This window comes from Giraffa tippelskirchi, chromosome X (assembly GCF_054371585.1).
Source record: "Giraffa tippelskirchi isolate mGirTip1 chromosome X, T2T-mGirTip1v1.2.pri, whole genome shotgun sequence".
Classification (NCBI taxonomy): Eukaryota; Metazoa; Chordata; class Mammalia; order Artiodactyla; family Giraffidae; genus Giraffa; species Giraffa tippelskirchi.
Window position 1 is genome coordinate 246,901 of NC_137289.1, and position 15,512 is coordinate 262,412.

At 46.0% G+C, this 15,512-nt stretch overlaps 1 protein-coding gene and 1 non-coding gene across 11 annotated transcripts in view; one reads left to right on the forward strand and one right to left on the reverse strand.

The window, feature by feature from the left end:
- Positions 1 to 10,087, reverse strand: part of GAB3 (GRB2 associated binding protein 3) — a 57,718-nt gene extending 47,631 nt beyond the window's left edge. For 9 of the 10 annotated variants that reach the window (XM_081564134.1, XM_081564133.1, XM_081564132.1 and 6 more), the window contains exon 1: positions 9,802 to 10,076. In XM_081564134.1, the coding sequence (XP_081420260.1) occupies positions 9,802 to 9,873 (72 nt within the window). In that variant the 5' untranslated portion in view covers positions 9,874 to 10,076. Of the gene's footprint in view, positions 1 to 9,801 lie in introns of all 10 variants that reach the window. The other variant, XM_081564135.1, reaches the window with a different exon arrangement.
- A 3,861-nt stretch (positions 10,088 to 13,948) lies between these two features.
- Positions 13,949 to 14,020, forward strand: TRNAC-ACA (transfer RNA cysteine (anticodon ACA)). Its single transcript has one exon. It is a non-coding gene; the product is annotated as a tRNA-Cys (tRNA).
- Positions 14,021 to 15,512: the final 1,492 nt, after the last annotated feature.

The following is a 15,512-nucleotide window of genomic DNA, read 5'->3' on the forward strand; positions in this document are numbered from 1 at the left end:
AGCCTACCAGGCTCCTCCGTCCATGGGATTTTCCAGGCAAGAGTACTGGAGTGGGTTGCCATTGCCTTCTCTGTATATTTGTGTTAATATACTGTATTGGTGGTTTTCTTTCTGGCTTACTTCACTCTGTATAATAGGCTCCAGTTTCATTCACCTCATTAGAACTGATTTGAATGTATTCTTTTTTCTGGCTGAGTAATATTCCATTGTGTATATGTAACACAGCTTTCTTATCCATTCGTCTTATCCATTGATGGACATCTAGGTTGCTTCCATGTCCTGGCTATTATAAACAGTGCTGCGATGAACATTGGGGTACACGTGTCTCTTTCAATTCTGGTTTCCTCGGTGTGTATGCCCAGCAGTGGGATTGCTGGATCATATGGCAGTTCTATTTCCAGTTTTTTAAGGAATCTCCACACTGTTCTCCATAGTGGCTGTGCTAGTTTGCATTCCCACCAACAGTGTAAGAGGGTTCCCTTTTCTCCACACCCTCTCCAGCATTTATTGCTTGTAGACTTTTGGATAGCAGCCATTCTGACTGGCATGAGATGGTACCTCATTGTGGTTTTGATTTGCATTTCTCTGATAATGTGTGATGTTGAGCCTCTTTTCATGTGTTTGTTAGCCATCTGTATGTCTTCTTTGGAGAAATGTCTGTTTAGTTCTTTGGCCCATTTTTTGATTGGGTCGTTTATTTTTCTGGAATTGAGCTGCAGGAGTTGCTTGTATATTTTTGAGATTAATTCTTTGTCAGTTGCTTCGTTTGCTATTATTTTCTCCCATTCTGAAGGCTGTCTTTTCACCTTGCTTATAGTTTCCTTCATTGTGCAAAAGCTTTTAAGTTCAATTAGGTCCCATTTGTTTATTTTTGCTCTCCCTACTATTTTCTGTAGGGTTTGCTGGTGGTGGTGAATTCCAGCACAGTGGCCTCACTCAGCCTGTCAGACACCCGTTCTCTTTGACACAAGACGGAAGGAGCAGGTAGGCAGTAGTGACAGCGGGTTTCTCACTAGAACTAGCTCCGAGTTGTGGTTTGGGGTGTTTTTTCCTGGCTGTTTAACCTCAAAAACTGGTTCTCCAGCCCTCTCAGCATGTCTGTCAGAGACCCAATATCATTCTGATAAGCTCTTTTTCTGCTGAAATCAGTCAGGATCAGCTTCTGCTGCTTGCAAAGTAAAACCTTGACGGCTACCACATCTACAAGGAGTATGCGGTCCGTCCAAGTTTCCTCATTTCTAAAATGCACGGAAATTGAATGAAGGAATAATAAACAGAAAAGGAGAAATTACAGAGCAAGAAAAATTAAAAAATAGAACTAATAGTAAGCAAAACAGTGGTTCAGCGCCAAAACAAAACTCGATAAAACAGAACACACCAAGTAACCTAACCAACAGGGGAAAGAAGGAACAGAGCCCAAACTCACAGTGACAAGAAAGCAATCCCTCTGGGGAGAGTAAAAACAAATTGTAAAAATCATAAGAACATTTTATAAAATTATATGTAATGAATTTGATGGCCAGAATGAAACAGATACTTTTCCCGGAAGAGTATAATTTACATAACTGACTCAGGGAAAGATAGACTAAACAAATCACTTTCCATAAAAGAAATAGAGTTGACAAAGATCTAAACACACCAAAAAAGCACCAGATATAGCTTAGAGGGGGATTCTGCCAAAATTGTAAAGGGCTGTTAATTCCAACTCTACTTAAAATATTCTAGAATATGGCAAACTTCCAAATTTTTGAATGAGCCAAGTATAACATTTATGCCAAAATCTGCTAAAGATTGTACAGAAATAAACAAAACCAAATTTAAAGCCAAAGACCAGTCTCACTCAGGAATATTGATGCAAATATACAATATACAATATAAAATATTGGGTTGGCCAAAAGTTTGTTTGGGTTTCAAACCCTGAGTGAACTTTTTGGCCAAACCAATATTAGTATGAATAATCCAACAACACAATAAAATCATACCTTGTCCAGCTGGTACTTTTTCCAGAAATGTAAAAGTGGTTTAATATTAGATGATCTATTAATAGAATTCATTGCTTTGCTAGATTTAATGAAAAAGTCATGTGACCATCACTAGAAAAACTGAAAAACTTCTTAATAAAATCCAAAAATGACTTTTGATGAAATAAAAACTCATTAATACAGGAATTGTGGAATATTTCACTAACATGAAGAAAATATATTCTCTTAGCCCAAAAGTCAATATATTTCTTTTTTAACAAACAGCTTTATTGAAGTATAATTGACACACAAAGAACTGTACATAACTAATGTGTACAATTTGATGAGTTTGGCATATGTAGACACCTGTGAAACCATCACCACAAAGTAATAGATCCATCACCTCCCAAAGTTTCCCTGTGTTCCTCTGTGTGTGTTTGAATGTGTGTGCGCTAAGAACACGTACATGAGACCTAGCCTCCTCCCACCTTTTAAGTGCATAATACAGTATTGTTGGCTATAGCCATTATGCTGTACATTCAATCTCTAGAAATAATTTATCTTGTATAATTGAGACTTTATACTCTGGTGACCCAGATGGCAAAGAATCTGCCTGCAATGCAGGAGACCCGGGTTTGATCCCTGGGTCAGGAAGATCCTCTGGAGAAGAGCATGGCAACCCACTCCAGTATTTTTGCCTGGAGAATTCCATGGACAGAGGAGCTTGGCAGGTTACAGTCTGTGGGGTCATAAAGAGTCAGACACAACTAACAGTTTGTACCAAGAGGAGCCAGCAATCTCACTTCTGGATATATGCTCAAAAGAATTCAAATCGGGATCTCAAAGAGATATCTGTGCTTCCATGTTCATCAGAACATTGTTTACAGTAGCCAAGACACGGAAACAATCTATTCATGGATGGATGCATGGCTAAAGAAAATGTGTTATGTCCATAAAATGGAATATTACTCAGCCTTTAAAAAGAAGGGAATCTTGCCATCTGTGACAACATGGATGAATCTGGAGGGCATTATGGTAAGGGGGATAAATCAAGCACAGAAGAACAAATACTGCATGATTCCACTTTTAAGAAAAGGTCTCTAAAATAGTCAGATTCTTAGAGGCAGAGAGTATGATGGTGGCCCCCAGGGAACAGGGGTAAAAGGAAATGAGGATTTGTTGTTCAATTGGTATAAAGCTCCAGTATCTTTCTTAATAGAAAAACACTGATCTTGAGTTACTTATTTTATTTTTTTGGCTGCACTGTAGATCAAAATAGGCTTGCCCATTGTCAATACTACTTTTTCACATTGGGGTGTTAACCAACACATTTGGACAAGAGGGGAAAAAAATGAGATATATAAGAATTGAAAACAGAAGTGGTAAAATTCTATTTTGGATGACATGACTGTCTACATAGGACATCCCCAAAGAAAAATCAACTGAAAAACTACTACAAAAAAATAAGAGAAATCAAAGGTAAGAGGATAGAATATTAATATGTTGAAATTATATTGAACCCAATTTTGTGCATTTCCAGCTGAACTTGGCCCCACCTTCCTTCCAGGCCTGGCCGCTCACTTTGTGCGGAGCTGTGGCCTCTGCTGAGAGTCCTTCCCCACCCTGCCCAGGTCTGACTCAACGGACCCTCAAATAGTCCAGCGCCTTCCACCACTCCTGGGTTCAGATTAGACACCCGGCCACAAAACATTCACTTTCCCAGTAGTTGCCCAGAAAGACAATGAGAGACAGGTGCCGTAAGGGAACTGAGAGATACATTCATCTCCCTTCTTTTTTGCAAAAGACCATCTCAAAGGCAATCTGAATCTATAGAGCCGGTCCAAGTCCATCCAACTGACCCCACCAGTGGGTGAGTTTTCTCATGAAACTGCAGCCAGTTCAGTAACACACTATTTGTATTTTATTTCCTTCCTTCCCTTTTTACCATCACTCTCACCACACTGAGATTACAACCCCAACAGAGCCTTGGCAAATAAGCTTGGCTCAAGTTGTGTTTTCTAAGGAATGGAGGTGAAGATAGAATCTAATAGCCCTATGGATACAAACAACAGTGAGTAGACATAATGGAGAAAGCCCCGTGTATAGTAACAACAAAAGTGAAAAGAACAACATACACACACAGAAACCCCAAATAGACATAAGACTAATAAGAATTGTGCAAAGACCAATGTGAGAAAAACCTAGAAATACTCTTCTAAGGCATAAAAACTGACTAGAACAACTGGAAAGACATATTTTGTTCTTGGATGGAAAGGCTCAACACCATAATGTCAGTTCTCTCTAAGCTAATTTAAAAATCTAAAATAACCCTCCTTCCCAATAATAACAGATTTTCTTTTGAAAGTAAGCAAGCCAATTCTCAAGTTCACGTGGCAAAATAAAATCAAAACTAGCCAAACTAAACTCTAAAAATTCCAACAACAACAAAAAAACACCAACAATAAACTGGTACTAGCCGTATCAGTGGGGGCTTCCCTGGTGGCTCAGTGGTAAAGAATATGCCTGCAATGCAGGAGACCCAGGTTCTATCCCTGGGTTGGGAAGATCCCCTGGAGGAGGGCAAGACAACCCACTCTAGTCCTCTTGCTTAGAGTCCTATGGACAGAGGAGCCTGGTGGGCTGCAGTCCATGGGGTCACAAAGAGTCGGGTATGCCTAAGCAGCAGCAGCCATATCAGTATTCAAGTCAATTGTAAAACCTCTCTAATGAAAACAGCATAATAATGGCACATGAGTTGGCAGGGATACAATAGAAGATAACAGAAAATCCAGAAATTGAACCAGAATGAAACATGCGAATTTCATCTATGATAAGGAAGGGCAGTATTTGACATCAGTAGGGATACAGACCAATTTTTGAATAATTTTGTGTTGGCAAAATTGGACAGTGACTTGGAAAACAGTAACATCGGATTCGTTCTTTACATCTGCACCAAGGTAAACTCCAAATGGATCCCAAATCGAAATGTAACAAATAAAACACAAACCGGGGCTCCTGTCTACTTCTGCTCAGCAGCTCAGACTCAGCACCCAAGTGTCCCAAACACTGAGCTGATGACATTCCTGGGGAAGAAGGGCTGTGGGCCTTGCCTGAAGGAAGAGAAATGTGCGAACTCGCTGCCCCAGCACAAGACCATGCCCAGCACAGGGGCAATCATCTCTGCCGGGCAAGCAAGTTGGAGCCCCAGGCTTTGGCAGGAGGGAGCTGAAGGTCACACCTTCAAGTCAACCCAGGTAGTGCAGATCCCACACCTGGCCACCTGCCAGCTTCATCATCCCCTGCAGGCTGATGCCTGGCCCGACCTGCAGGTACCTGTGTCTCCCCCATAGACCCCAATACCACAATAAACCCAAACACTCAGGGGAGAAATGATCAAATAAAACAAAATACAAACAAAAACAAAACCATACGAGCACCAGAAGCAGGGTCAAAATACAAGTGACAAACTGGGGAAAAGTATACACATCTTTTCTCCCAAAGAACTAATCATCTCCCAGAAATTGCAGCTAAAAAGACCAACAGGGAGACAGCGCACAGATGTCAAGACATGTTCAACTTCCCTCCACATAAAAGAACTGCCAATTCAAATGACACAGAAACACCATGTCTCACCTATTGGATGGCAAAAAATGTCCAAGTTTAACAGCACATGCTGTTGGCCAAGCAGTATTGACACTGCTGGAAGGAATGCAAAATGGAACGTTCATTAATATCTACGGATTCTAGATTCACAGGCCCAGCAATCCCAGCTCTGGAAATCATCCAGGTGTACCTGCACAAATAAGAAAGCATCACCTGGACAATGTTACTAGTTGTGGCCATGGTTGTACACATCAAGAGGGGAAACAACTCAGGGGTCCAAAATAGGGAAGTGGTTGAATAAACATGGTATGGCCACACATCAGGATAGTCCACAGCTGTCAAAAAGAATGAGGCTCTCTGGTCGCTGACATGGACAGACTCCTAGAGCAACTTTTTTTTTTGAGAATTTTCAAGACCGACTCTCTAACCAACTTTCAAATCCACATTTCGATATTACAGTCGCCATGCTGTATATTAATATCCTCAGAGCTATTAATTTTATAACTGCAAGTCTGTCCCTTTGGAGCACCTTCACCCATGTCCCTGAGAGAGTAACAGGCAGGAAGGCCAAGGGTCTCCAAACGGAGAAAATAGGCTGCAAGTATCAGACATTTTTCTCTCTCTTAAGCGTTAGGAGGAAACAAACTGGTGACATATTTTTTTCCCCTTCTCTATACAAATTTAAAAGGTTTCTTTTAAAATACTGTGTTGCTATAATGTCACCTGGTTCCACCCGAAGTTAACTATTCTCAAACCTTGAGTTAATCAACGCATTCTTCTTATGGAAATGTTTGTCTTAAGCTATGCTAATGTACTATGCATTTACCCCAAACTCGGTCTTAAAGTCAGTTCCGCCTAAGGGCTCAGACCCTACTTGACAAACCAGTATGTTATACTCAGACATTGTTCCCCTAATCTAGGTAAACAAAACTATTTGTATGGTAATCTACCTTTCTGCAAGATTCAAGTCAATCGTTTTATGGCCCAGGATGACTCATCTGGTGCCAAGATTATCCCAAAATGCATCTTATGGATGAGGGGCCTGGGGCCATTCTGAGTTTTAAGACATTTCGTTCTTACATTAACAAACTGCTATTGACTATACAACATCCAGCTGAAGGCTAGCGGGGGGTACTCTTTCTGCCCCCTCTGATTCCTATGTCAGAATCTTTCTCTATCTCCTTTATACTTTAATAAAACTTTATTACACAAAAGCTCTGAGTGACCAAGCCTCGTCTCTGGCCCCAGATTGAATTCTTCTCCTCCAGAGGCCAAGCATCCTGGTGTCTTTACATGGTTCAGCAGCAACCTTTCCTCACCCACCCACCCCCTCCCCCGCCTCTGGCAGCCTCCGGGCTGTTCTCCGTGTCTGAGTTCAACTTTGAGGAGTTTACATAAAATTGAGTTCACCTGGTATTTGTCTTTCTCTGTCAGACTTGATTCACTTCGTATAATGCCCTCAAGTTCCATCCATGTTGTTGCCAACAGCGAGATGTCCTTATTTTGGATGGCTGAATAATATCCCACTGTATATGTATGTTTATGTATAAATAAAGATGGGTCTTTGTCTCCCTGGAGAAGGAAATGGCAACCCACTCCAGTGTTCTTGCCTGGAGAATCCCATGGACAGAGGAGCCTGGCTGGCTACAGTCCACGGGGATCTATTCATATGCTAATGCGTACTTAGGTGGCTTACCTTGCATATTGTAAATAATGCTTCAGTGGATATGGGGGTGCAGATACCTTTGTGAGTCAGTGATTTTGTTTCCTTTGGATAAATACCCAGAAATGGAGTTGGTAGATCATATGGTAGCTCTGTTTTTATTTTTTGAGGAACCTCCGTACTGTTTTCCACAGTGTATGTGCTGATTTACAGTCCCACCAACAGTGTAGGAGGGTTCCCTTTTCTCCAACATGTTTGCCAGCATTTGTTAACTCTTCTCTTTCTAGCAGCCATTCTGATAGGTGTGAGGGGCTAGCTCACCTGTGCTTTTGGTTTGCACTTCCCTGACAATCAGTGGTTGAGCCTATTTTCATGTGCCTGTTGGCCATCTATTTTTCTTCTTAAATGAATAAACAACATAGAATGGAATATAGAATAAGCTACCTTTTCTGCAAGAAAGGGGAAAATAAGGAACTATGTACATATGTCCTTATATTTATATAAAGAAATATCGGACAGGTGAAGGAACAAACTAAAAAAATATGGTTACTTGAGGGCTAAGGGTAATTAAGATGGATGATGACAGAGGGGAGAGTGAGATTTCTCCGTGTATGTCTTAAATATATATATTTTTTAATTTTTGAAACATGAAGAGGTAATATCCATTCACAGACACAGAAAAGAAACGTGGTTACCAAAGGGGAAAGTGGGGGATAAATTAAGAATTGGGAATTAGCAGACACACACTAATATGAATAAAACATATAAACAGCAAGATCCTACTGTGTAGCATCGGGAACTATATTCCATATCTTGTAATAACCTATCATGGAAAAACTCGATAGCTGTATAGCTGAAAGTAATACAATACTGTAAATCAACTACAGTTAAATTTTAAACTTAAAAGAGCAGTCACAAAACTAACTTGGCTCATGGATTCAAGAGGATGAAACACCAGCTGAGCTTGCACTGAAAGACTTACCTAAAAACAGACTCAGTTTCTGTTAGTCATTTAAGAAACATGAACAGAGTACTATCTGGTCTGGCCATATAAGAACTGAGTTATCGCCTTGGTTGTGCTAGTAGCCTGCTTTGTTATGTCGCTGTGTTACCAACGTTACGGTGTGGACTTCTGGAGGACAGGGAGCAAGTCTTTTTTTCCCGATTACGCAGGGCCTAGTTCAGAGTTGGTGCTCAATTAAAAGAAAGAAGGAATGAATACTCCCCGTAAGATCTGAACCAACATCGGCTGAGTAATAGCGCCGCGTTGCCTCGCGGCCCTGACGCATGATCGCCACCTAGTGGCCACATGGGATTCCTGCAGAGCTTAGAGAGAGAAACTTGACTTCAGCGTGTGTGCCGGATCCGGCTTTCAACCAAAAAGCATCCAAGCCTGTCTAAACGACTGTGTCCCTCATTCGAAAAAATTACCCTTTTTGATCTTGGAGTGTTGGGAAGATGCCACTGAGGCAGTCTCCTCCATCACCACCCGATCACACGCCCCAGACAGTAACCTGTGCAAAGTCCACACCAGCCACACCTCCATTGGACCTCCCGAGAAGGAAACACGTGATAACAGGTGTAGACACTCATGGCTTTCCCCAAGTGGGTGAGCGGCTAATCAACTTTCCTAAGCCAGTCTCGTCAGGACAATATATACACCAGTCTGGCCAACAACCTGCCACGAACTTTGGTCTGCGGGTTCGCCAGCTTCCTGCAGCGTCGGACACTCTCCAGTAAACCTTTAAAATGTCTCGTATGTCGAAGCGCAGCGAGGAAACCTGCCTCGAGCTGGCTTTGTAAGACCGAGTCTGTGGCAGACCGTCACACACACCGCCCCCACCCACCCCCGCCTTGAACTTCAGTGAGTTTTCCAAGCAGCTGCACCCTTAGCAAAGCTGTTAAGTGCTTCAGAGCCCGAGAAATATTGGACCTCGTGTTTAGGGACTGGTGGACCCCAAAAGAATGATGAAGGTAAACACTGGTCGTGAATCAGAAAAACCGAGTCTAGATCTATGGCTGTAATGAGAAAATGCCTCTAAGAGACGGACACGAGTCTGCTCCTGGCTCAGTGGAGAAAGGGGTCATTGCAAAGACCTTGTCCTGCGGACGCGGCTGGAGAGAAGGAATTTCGAGCGGGGGTTCGTCCATTTAAGCTAGTGATGGGGATGCGTAGGAAGGGGAGGTCTCCCGAGCGCCCCGGGTCTCCTCCTACCGAAAGCCCGCGGTTCCCGGAGGTGCCAGCAAAGAGGGGCGTCCGAAGGAAGGAAGAGCTAAGAAGGAACAGCCTAGGGAAGACCGCACGGGCGGCGGTGTCCGATGACAGTTACGCTGAAGGATGGGGCTCACGGCCGACCGCCGCCGCGGCCCCCCGGGATCGGGGACGCTCTTTTGGGAGGTCCCGCACCGAGACCGGGGTCGGCGCTCGCCTCCTCGACGTGCGACCTCGCTTGCCGGCCGCCGGCCTCGCCCACCGCCCGAGCGCCGGGGGGGGAGGGGGGAATCCCGGGGCTCCCCCGCGGGTGGGAGGGCCCCGGGATCCACCGAGGGCGCGGGGCGACGGCCCTTACTCACATAGCGCTGCAGCTTCCTCTCGGGGGGCGACTTGACCAGCCAACCCGTGCAGACGGTGTCTCCCGCGCTCATGGTGCCTGCCTTCCCTCCTGCTCGGCCAGCGCCCGCGGCGGAGGAAGTCAGTGGGGTTGCCGGTGGGGCGGGCCCAGCGCCTCCCGCCCGATTGCCGGCCCAGCACCGCCCCCCCCCCCAGGCGGCCCCGCGACCCCTTGCCCGGAGTGGGGCTGGGCGCCACCTCCCGGCTCCGGGCAGCTCAGCCTGGCGGGCTGGAGCTGGTCCCCCGCCGCCGACCTCGCCCCCCCGTACCCCCCCACCCCAATCGGCCGCGTCAGAAGGGCCGGTCTCCGGGCCTCGGGCCTCGGAGTCGCGAGAGGCGAAATCTACACCCGCACCTGCGGAGTCAAAGCTCAGGGACGCAGCCTACCCGCCCCGTGACTTCCCGCTTCCCCGGGTTCGCCAAGGACGGCTTCTGCTGGAGCCCTCCTCCGAAGATCGCAGACTCTGGCGGCAGGACTGAACCCAAGTCCTCCCCAATCGAAAGGTTCACACAGGCAAGGGCTGTTTGCAGACTTGAAAAGATGGATCCCAGAAAGACATGCAGCCAGGGGCTGAGGCCGGTAAACAACAGCCACCCACATGACACTGGCCGAGTCCTTCAGGGCCGGGTAACTATGCCAAACTCAGGACAGGCGGTTAGCTCCCTAGACCCGCACCCCTCATTATCACGGTCTCAACCATGCAGGTGAGTAAACTGAGCAACACGGAGACATCCCCTGCCAAAGTCACACAAGGAGGAACTGAGCCGAGACTCAGCCAAGCCTGGCTGTGCGGCTCTTCAACGCACACTCTGCCCTTAGTGAATACACTTGGTAAACACAAAAGCACGAATAGCAAAGTTCGGATCAGCACCCAGAATTCTAACCCGTGTGATGCCTCTCCCTAGGAAGGGATACTTGGAAGCAACAAATGTGACATTTCATTGATTGACAAAGACTTCTCAGCCTCCTTCCATGTCTTTCCAGAGAGCAATGATTCTTGTACATTGATGTTCATGTGTTGTTCTATTATCAGTCAGGATTCACTGCGGGGAACAGAGTTTGCTCTAGGGATTTCAAGCAGAAAGGGATTTAATTCAGGGAGAGAAAGAAAGTGAAGTCATTCAGTCGTGTCTGACTCTTTGTGACCCCGTGGACTGTAGCCCACCAGGCTCTTCCATCCGTGGAATTTTCTAAGCAAGAGTACTGGAGTGGGTTGCCATTGCCTTCTCCAGGGGATCTTCCCGACCCAGGGATCGAACCCGGGTCTCCCGCATTTACCATCTGAGCCACCAGGGAACCCCTTAGGGAGAAAGGTGCTTACAAAATCATTGGAAGTGCTGTAGAGTCAGGAGTCAGTGGCAGCTAAGGGAAAACCAAGTAAACCCCCTCGCTAGCCAATATCAATACACACCCCCTAGCAACAACCACTGGTTCCCGGCAAATTTAAGGCTGCCATGCTATTCCTCCTACAAACGAAACAGCACTGCCTACAACAGGAGACCACAATGCCCAGAAGTCACTATACCCATCTCTAGGGGTTAGTGATTTGTCTTCTGCTTCACATACCATCTCACCTCAACAGTCTCAAAGCTAAAGGAAAACTTAAAGCTAACCTCGATCAACCTTTCTTTGATGTCCATAAAATCAGTAGAGAAAGAAACTTGGAAAGTTGACACGTCCTTCCCCTTCAACGGCTACTACCATTCTCCTTTCTGTAACTGATCTTGAGACCATCCTTGGTCTTTGTGAGTTCCTTCTTCCCTACCCTCCCTGTCTACCTTTTGCTCTCCAACCTCAGCTGGTCAGAATCCTTTACCTGGTAAGTGACTCAAACCTTTATTCCCGCTGAGCCTGAAGCATTAAGGGTCTGCCTGGATGCAGCAGGAGTCAGAGGTATCCCAGGGGATCCCTGGGATTCAAGTCATAATCCTTCTCAAACCCATGGGAGAACAGCAACCCTATTTCCAGTTGATAACATCCTGAGAAACCTGTATGCAGGACCAGAAGCAACAGTTAGAACCTTAGATGGAAAAACAGACTGGTTCCAAATAGGAAAAGGAGTACGTCAAGGCTGTATATTGCCACCCTGCTTATTTAACTTCTGTGCAGAGTAATGCTGGACTGGAAGAAGCACAAGCTGGAATCAAGATTGCCAGGAGAAATATCAATAACCTCAGATATACAGATGACACCACCCTTATGGCAGAAAGCGAAGAAGAACTAAAGAGCCTTTTGAGGAAAGTGAAAGAGGAGAGTGAAAAAAGCTGGCTTAAAACACAACATTCAAAAAACGAAGATCATGGCATCAGGTCCCATCACTTCATGGCAAATAGATGGGGGGAAAAGTGGAAACACTGACAGACTTTATTTTCTTGGACTCCAAAATCACTGGGGATGGTGATTGCAGCCATGAATCTAAAAGATACTTGCTCCTTGGAAGAAAAGCTATGACAAACCTAGACAGTGTATTAAAAAGCAGACATATCACTTTGCTGAGAAAGGTCCATATCATCAAAGCTATAGTTTTTCCAGTAGTCATGTGCAGATGTGAGAGTTAGACCATAAAGAAGGCTGAGCACCAAAGAATTGATGCTTTTGAACTGTGGTCTATAGAAGACTCTTGGGAGTCCTTCGGACTTCAAGGAGACCAAACCAGTTACTCCTAAACGAAATCAACCCTGAATATTCATTGGAAGGACTGATGCTGAAGCTGAAGCTCTCATACTTTGGCCACCCAATGCAGAGTCAACTCATTGGAAAAGACCTGGATGCTGGGAAATATTGAAGGCAGAAGAAGGGGGCGACAGAGGAGGAGATGATTGGATGGCATCACTGACTCAATAGACATGAATTCAAGCAAACTCCAGGAGACAGTGAAGGATAGGGAAGCCTGGCGTGCTGCAGTTCATGGGGTCGCAAAGAGTCAGACATGACTTAGCGAGTGAAAAACAACAACGTCAACCATCCAAGCCTACTCAGTAGACTGGTGGTTTGCCTGTTTCAGGGGCATTAAAAACCCTATGTGGACAGATGGGAATCTCAACTTGCAATATGATGGAACCAACACTTGGGTTCTGGTAGAGGCATCTCTTTCTTGGGAACCAACAGAGCTCCAAGCTGTGGGCAGGGGAAGAAATGCCCTGGGAGTAGATGATTAGGAATGATGACTCCTAATCGTGAGGAACCCCTCCTGCTTTGTGATTCACTGGATTCCAGCGAAGGAGAAACAGCACCATACAATGGCCACCACCTCAAAGTCTTGACTCCTGTAAGACAGCAGCTCCCCTTCAGTGTCTTTTCACCAACTAGGGTAGGAACTGACCTCTACTAGACTGACCATCCCCACCCTCTCCAGCCCGGGTCTTCAGGGCAGTCCCTTGGTGTGGGCACAGGGCACATGTCTTCTGTCTTATAGGGATTGCCTTGGTCAGAAGCACTGTGATGTGAAATATTGCTAAAGTGAATGCAAAACAGTAAGTCTATGGGGGGCCAAGTCATCAGAAAAGTTGCTTAAGAGAAGTACCTATTCAAGCCAGGACAAATTGAGGCCCCTCCCACCACGGGATGTGGGCTGGTTTCATCAATGGCCACCAGGTGGCGGACTCCTCCCCCAGGAAGGCCACCATGCTGTGCTGTGCTTAGTTGCTCAAGTCGCCTCCAACTCTTCGACCCCATGTACTGCAGCCCGCCAGGCTCCTCTGTCCATGGGGACTCTCCATGCAAGGATAATGAAGTGGGTTGCCTTGCCTGCCTCCAGGGGATCTTCCCAATCCAGGGATCAAACCCAGACCTCCTGCATTGCAGGTGGATTCTTTACCATCTGAGCCTCCAGGGAAGCCCAAGACTACTGGGATGGGTAGCCTGCCCCTTCTCCAGGGGATCTTCCCGACCCAGGACTCCAATTGGGGTCTCCGGCATTGCAGGCAGATTCTTTACCAGCTGAGCTACCTGGGAAGCCCAAAGGCTCCCTTACTGGGGGATGAACGTGGGTTTCTGCTGTGGACAGGCTGAGTACATAGCAGTGCCAGTGGCTGCGACCGTATCAACTGAGGGTAGTTCCTGGAAGGGGAGCCTCACTCCCCTCTGCTGATTCCTTTACTCTGTAAACTTCCCTGGTGGCTCAGATGGTAAAGCATCTGCCTACAACGCAGGAGACCCGGGTTCGATCCCTGGGTTGGGAAGATCCCTGAAGATGGAAATGGCCACCCACTCCAGGATTCTTGCCTAGAAAATCTCCTGGACGGAGAAGCCTGGTAGGCTACAGTCCATGGGGTTGCAAAGAGTTGGCCACGACTGAGCGACTTCACTGTACTCTGTACAAACAATTCTCCCCATTAGACTCTCAGTCCAACCCATGCAGCCTGCCACTTGCTTCCTTTGGAGACCTTGAGCAAGACACCTAGGAAGTGACACGTGGCAGTCAAGGGAAAGGGTCGTCCACAGCAGGGGGCAGAGCTGGGAACCACCTGCTTGAGTGACTGTCCTATACCTTCCAGACTTGCATGAGTCTGGTCTCAAATCTTCCCCTTCCCATGGAGGATTAGATGGCCAGGCATTCAGACTTTCCCACGGACCAGGAATAAGCCAGAAGCTGTTGATCAAAAGGAAAATATGTTTGCAGTAGAGGGCATGATGTCCTTCGGGGGTCCACAGGATGTTTCTCTTTTCAGGACTTGCCACAAGCCCCATGCAGCCTTGCAGTGTGTCGAGTGACTGGTACCTGCCATAGAGACTTTCCTTGCTCTGGGTCCCACCAAAACCGTGTCACCTTATAGATGACTTGCTGAAGCACTGGTGGGCACAATTTCATATAGTATATGTTGCCTACAGAATCTGAAGCACCCCATCAAATGTGGTGCCCGAGTGAGAAGTGGTATGAGGTGCAGCAACTTACTGAATACCTAGCATGGTCCAGACCGTCTCAAAACATCACTAAGGTTGATTCAGGTAAGGCTCATTCTCTTGGGTTTTCCTGGGCTTTATCTCCCACACTCCACACTCTGGCATACGTGTGTCTTTTTTTTTTCTTCTGAATATTTTTGGGAATCAGGGGATGTCCTTGTTACCCTGTTGCCACAGTGTGTGTGCACACACATGTGCTTAGTTGCCAAGTCGTTTCTGACTCTTTGTGAGCCCATGGACTGTAGCCCATGAGGCTCCTCTGTCTATGGGATTTCCCAAGCAAGAATACCAGAGTGGGTTGCAATTTCCTCCTCCAGACATGTGTCTTAATGAAGCATCTCTGGTACCTCTTGGCCACCAAGTGCAGTAAGCATGATGTCTTCAACGTAATGGCCCAGCATGATGTTTGCCATGATTGTTGAAACAATCAAGTTCTGTTCATCTGAGATGATGACAGAGAGTCATAGGGCAGCTGGTTTGCACTGCAGCCTGGGAAGAGTAGGTAATTTTAAGAGCAAGTGTTTTTCTACAACCTGAATTCCCTTTGTGGCTTATTAGGCTTAGTTTGAAATAGATAACCAACAAGGACCTACTGGATAGCAGGGAACCATATTCAATATCTATTTAGTTATATGAATAACTATATTCGATATTGGGCTTCCCTGGTGGCTGAACTGGTAAAGAATCTGCCTGCAATGCAGGAGACTTGGGTCCCATCCCTGGGTTGGGAAGATCCCTTGGAGAAGGGAAAGGCTATGCACTCCAGTATCC